The sequence below is a fragment of the Lipotes vexillifer genome, unplaced genomic scaffold, assembly GCF_000442215.2.
Source record: "Lipotes vexillifer unplaced genomic scaffold, Lipotes_vexillifer_v1.1 scaffold97, whole genome shotgun sequence".
Taxonomy (NCBI): domain Eukaryota; kingdom Metazoa; phylum Chordata; class Mammalia; order Artiodactyla; family Lipotidae; genus Lipotes; species Lipotes vexillifer.
In genome coordinates this window covers 971,984-977,764 of record NW_006775688.1, presented here as the reverse complement: position 1 = coordinate 977,764, position 5,781 = coordinate 971,984, and the positions used below count along the sequence as shown (strand labels likewise).

Genomic DNA, 5,781 nt, shown 5'->3' with positions numbered 1-5,781 from the left:
TTTTGCGGTACGCGGGCCTCTCACTGTTGTGGCCTCTCCTGTTGTGGAGCACAGGCTCCGGATGCGCAGGCTCAGCGGCCATGGCTCACGGGCCCAGCTGCTCCGTGGCATGTGGGATCTTCCCGGACCGGGGCACGAACCCACGTCCCCCTGCATCGGCAGCATCGCCCCGCATCGGCAGGTGGACTCTAAACCACTGCGCCACCAGGGAAGCCCTGACCTGCCTGCTTTTAACAGGTTTTACAATCAGCTTTATTAACAAGGATGTGTTAGAGGAAACCATCCTTCTGTTTCAAACGCAGGTCTCCTGCTGCTGTTCCTCCTGCTGCTGTTCCTCCTGCAGCCCCTGCAGCTGTGAGACTTCCTTCCAACCAAATGATGACAGAATGTCCAGCTTCCCTCCCCACACCTTGCCGCTACCCTGGGACCTCTTGGCCAGCCTGCCCTCCTGGCCCGCTCCAGGCTTCCCTGAGATCAGTGTTCCAGTTCCTACAACTATGTATTTTTATCTCCTGATAATAGTTAATACAGTATACGGTGTTCAGTAAGCATGTAAGAAAAGATTGATATATGAATTTAATTGCCAGTTTTAGAGCTGGACTTATAAGTATTAATAATAGTAAATTATATATATTAATATGTAGATTATATTACTTATATATATATATATATAAATAAAAATAGTAAATTACTGTGTGTGCCAGGCACCGTCCTAAGCACCTGAATGCTTTGTGCTATTACTATTCTCTAATTCTAAAGATGAGGAAACAGAGAAATTAAGTAACTTGCCCTTTGTCACTAGATAGTAAGTGGCAGAGACAGGACTCCAGTCTAGGTGGGTGTGACCTCAGAGGTTAGCCCCAGGAGCACGTAGTAGCCAGCTTCTCATGTGCTATGCCCCTGGAGTATGATACACTCCTTGTAAACAATGCACTCCCTATAATATCAACGTGGAAGCTGAGGCCAGGGAAGCAATTTGCCAGGGTCTCCCAGTTAGCGGCGGGGCTGGCCGCAGTCTCTCGGCTCCTGTCCTAGGGTGCCTTCATTACCCCACACCACCTCTCGAGGGTCCCCACCAGCCTGTGTCCAGATCCCAGGCTTGCCTTCAAGAGAAGACACACATGGCAGCTCTGGGCCAGACAGTGGCCGGGGGACTTTTGGTTCAGTTGCCTGCTGGGAGCCACCAGACAGCCACATTTGTTCCTGCCAGGCCAGGGGCTGGCGTGGGCATGGGGAAAGCTTGATTTTTGCTGCTTCCACCCCCTGCTGCCTGGCAATGGCTTCCTCCCACCAGGGCATCTGTGGAGGTCAGGGGCAGGCCAAGCAGGTCTGGTCCAGGTCCTGCCCATGCCCCCATGGGCACTATTTTTTTTAATGGTTTTTGGGGTTTTTTGTTTTTTGGGGGGTGTTTGGCCGCACTGTGTGGCATGTGGGATCCTGACCAGGGGTCGAACCCGTGCCCCTTGCATTGGGAGCCTGGAGTCTTAACCACTGGACCACAAGGGAAGTCCCGCCCATGGGCACTATCGATAGGCTCGGCCCTATTCTCCACCACGAATCCAATGACAGCCGCCCTGATTCACCTTGAGCCAGTCAGCACAACGCCACCCCAACAAAGCAGAGGGGCAGTGCCAGATGTGTTAGAAATGCTGTGTCTGGCTTAAGTGATGGTTTCTGTTTTCTTTTTCCCAAAGTGTGTGGAGGAGGAGGGAGAGGACAGGAGACTACAAAGGCCACAAAACCAGTAGCTAAGCTGGACTCAGAAGAAGGTGAAAGAGAAGGCTCTGGGCAGGAGGGTGATGCCAGTGGCTGTGAGGAGGGGCCCCTTGGAGCTGCGTCAGGCTGGCCTGGCCTCCTGGTGGGAAGCAAGGCACAAGCCATGCTCTGATCAGCCCCATGGGGATGTGGAGGCCAGCAGGCGCTGCTCTGCTTAAAGCTCTCAGGGGAGACTGAGGCTCTCTTGGGAAGTGACAGGCTGGTTGTCAGAAAGGTGGGAGGTGTGTGCAGTCAACAGAGACAAAAATACCTGTGGCTGCCTGAAACTGGGAGGCTGGCAGGGTTGCTGGCATGCACAACCCCAGAGGGTACCGTTCACACTGGGTTCTATGGAATGCTGGGGCTCAGGATTGGCGAAAAACTAGAGAAGGTCAAAAGAGATTAGACAGGCTTCTTGTCCTAGTGAGACAAGAGCAGCAGACACACATTTTATTCTTCATGCCTCTGTGCCTTCAACTGGTTTCTTTCCTGCAGATATGATTCCGCCCTTAAAGACCTTAAGGAGGCCTTGACTCAGCTTCGAGGGAACCAGCTGATCGACTACAAGATCCTGGGGCTACCGTTCAAGCTGTTTGCCTGTGAGGTGAGAAGGAAGGGCCCAGCCTGGGCAGGGGTGGCTGCTGGCTGAGGGGCAGCTGACAGCTGAGCTGCATGCACGTCGATCTGTTGACACATCCGGGAGCCTGGAAAAGGCATTTCGCCTCCCCTGCCTTGGGACTCAGATTTTTCCCTTAAGAAAAGACTCAGATCAATTGCTTCGGGCTCCTCATGGAGTCCTCAGTTACCTGAGTGCATGGATTTGAATAATGTGAGGCTCAAAGGACCAGGTAGAAATGAGTTTGCTGGGTTCTCTGAAGGGAGGCTTGGCTGCACACGAGTATGTTGGCCTGTGAAAGTTGTCACAATAATTTGTATAATTCAGGTGAACAGGCAATTTTCTCAGCATCATACTGACAAATCCAAAATCACGGGTTCACTCGCCATACAAAACCTGCCTTAACCCTGCGCAGTTCCCAAGTTCACACTATTTGTGATGCATGGTCTGGCCTCATGTACTTGGTATATACCCAAAGAGAGAGTGAGGACAATTTAGCACCAAGCTGTCCCCTCCTGGTCAAAGAACAGCTCAGAGCACACAGTTAGGAAAGGTCTCCATAGAAGGATAACTTATGTTCTGTATGAGCAAGACGGAGAGGCATGTCTGGCTGTGACTTTATAGGTTCATGTACTTTTTCCAACCCACCCTCTGCACTCCCGTTCTAAACCCCAAATATATACCAGTAGCTTTAAAACTAAAATTCATGCAAATATCATAGATCTTTATTTAGAAGAATTGGTGAAAAAATGTCCCCTTGTTTTAGTTTCTCAGACAGGAGAAGCCAAGTGTCCCCAGGGTCACTCAGGGCTAATATTAGAGTCTACAGCTGCCTGGGTCCCTGGGGACACATGTCTCCACCCAGCCCTGTGACAGGATAGCAACTTACTTCAGTTCTCCCACACTAGGGAAATGAAGCTTTTCGGTGGGAATTGGCTGGCATTTGGCCAGCTTCTAGAGTACTGTCTCTCAACTGTGGTCCTTTTGATACGTTGGACCAGCTCATTCTTTATTGTGGGGACCGGCCTGTGCATTGTAGGGTGTTGACCAGCATCCCTGTCCTCTACCCACTAGATGCCTATAGCACCCCACCCACAGTGTGACAACCTAAAATGTCTCTAGATATTGCCAATTATCCCTGATTGAGAATCACTTACACAGAACTGCTAGAGAAAGAATCCTAGAATGGTACCATCAAAGCAGAATTCCATGGGAGGAACGTTCCCCCTCTAGTTGGAGTTGAAATGACCAGGGGGCAGGAAATACTGGCTGTATGGGCTTCTCTGTAAGTGAGGCTGGATTTTTCAGGGTCCCGTATACCACATGGGACACTCCAGTCACTTCCCTACTTATAAAGCCACCGCTCCCTTCCCACCAGGGTTCTGAGAAATCATACCATCCTTTCTGAAAAGAGTCTGGGGCTTTTCCAGGCATGGAGTCATGAAAACCTGTTGCTAGAAAAGGTCTTAAGAGCAGGTGGCTGAGGACCAAACAGGAAGTTTTAAATGGCTTCGAGCTCTCCTTTCTTCCTGCACACGTGGTCAGGGCTGGGCTGGGCTGGCCAAGCATGTATGCAGAGGGCAGCAGCTCATTGCTGCTCAGAAATAGCCCAGGAAGGGAGCCTAGGTCTCTGTGTCTGGGCTTGGTCCCTGTGTCCATCGTTCAGTACCAGCCACTAACTCTATGGAAAAACCAACCATGCCCCCCAACCATACTTGCCTTGATAAAACTGTCCTTTTTATCTGGATGAGGCCCTGGACCAAATCACAGTGTGGGTGGCAGGCTGGTATAGAGAAGTGTATTAATTATCTGCTGCCGATTACCAAATTGCTCTACAGCAGAGTGGCTTAAAACAATACTGTTTACTCTCTCGCAGTTTCTGGGGTCAGGAGCCCAAGCTTGGCTGGGTGGTGCTGGCTCAGTGGCTCTCATGAGGGTGCAGTCAGGATGTTGGCAGGGCTGCTGTCATCTGAAAGCTTGACTGAGGCCGGAGGATCTACTTCTAAGGTGCCTGGCAAGTTAGTGTCACTGGTTGTCAGGAGGCCTCAGTTCTTTGCCACATGAACTTCTCCATAAGGCAGCCTGAGTCCTGTCATGACACGGACTTCCCCCTGAGGAAGTAATGAACCAAGAGAAAGTAATATGGAGCCTCAGTGTCTTTTATAACTTAGCTTCAAATGTCACACCCCCCTCATTCCCATAATATTCTATTGACTACACCTGTCAGCTCCCTTGCATGTGGGAGGGTGAGAATCACGGGAGCCACCTTGGGATCTGGCTGGCACTAAAGCAAGGACTTTGGGATCAGAGAGACAGGGATCAGATCCCTGCCCAGCACTTACTAGTTGTATAAACCTAGGGAAGTTACGTGTCATTTATTAGCCTCAGGTTCCTCATCAGCTGTAAAGAAAGGCTGAGTACTTACCTCATACACATTTGCTAATAATAAATTCACTCGTTTTTGCATACATTTATAATGCCTGCTGGTGTCAGGCAATGGAGGTCCAGGAGTCCACAAGACAGTGTCAGCAGCCAGAAGCTCATGGTCACGTGTAATGCAAGGTGATAAGGTTAGGGCTAGGGAAGGACTATGGAAGCACAGGAGTGAGGCCCCTACCTTGTATGGTGGTTGTGGGGTTAGAGATAATGCAGATAAAGTGCCTGGCCCAAAGAGGCGGTCAGTAAATAGTATCGTTGGTGATGGTGATGATGATGATAAAGACAATGACAAGGACAGGCAGCACTGATTTCCAGGAGCCCCAAGTTCTTCGTAGATTTAGCCTTCTGACTGCAAACACAAAGAAACCCCAGATGGCATCAGTCTGCAGACTCGGCCCTGTGATCTTCCCCCAAACCATGTGGGCTCTCCCCAAGAAGGCAGGCGAGACCTCTTTGCTCAGCCTCCGGGCAAGTCCCGAGATAGTTCCCCAGATAATAGTAATGAGAGTAATGAATAGCTGTTCAGCACCTAGTGTGTGCCAAGCAATTGAACTCAGTGCTTTATGTGAATTATTTATTTCTTACAAAAATCTGGAGGCAGGAAACATTATTATCACCATTTTATAATGAAGCCGAGGCCACATACTAGCAAACAGCCCTGGGGTACCTCCACTGCACTGCCTCCACGCGTTAACAGCTTGGAAGGCCAACAATCCCCTTCTCCAGCCGGGCCTCAGTTGACCAGCTCCACCTCCTCTCTGAGGCCCTGGAGAACTGCCCACACCCCACCCCGGGGCATCAGGCTGTGATTCCCATCACTTTCACCTGTGAAAAGCTTGCAGCAGCTCCTGGCTGTTTAGTCATCCTCCATACATGCTGCAAGGAGCCCTAAGAACTTGCTGCACTGTCGTTAAAAAGAGGTAAAGTAGGGCTTCCCTGGTGGCGCAGTGGTTGAGAGTCCGCCTGCCGAT

The 5,781-nt window shown here is 50.5% G+C and overlaps 1 protein-coding gene across 2 annotated transcripts in view; it reads left to right on the top strand.

Annotated features, from left to right (window-relative positions):
- Nucleotides 1–5,781, top strand: part of NCF2 (neutrophil cytosolic factor 2) — a 25,085-nt gene that overhangs the window by 3,621 nt on the left and 15,683 nt on the right. For both annotated transcript variants that reach the window (XM_007450143.1, XM_007450144.1), the window contains exon 3: nt 2,251–2,359. In XM_007450143.1, coding sequence (XP_007450205.1) covers nt 2,251–2,359 — 109 coding nt within the window. The remainder of the gene's footprint in view (nt 1–2,250; nt 2,360–5,781) is intronic.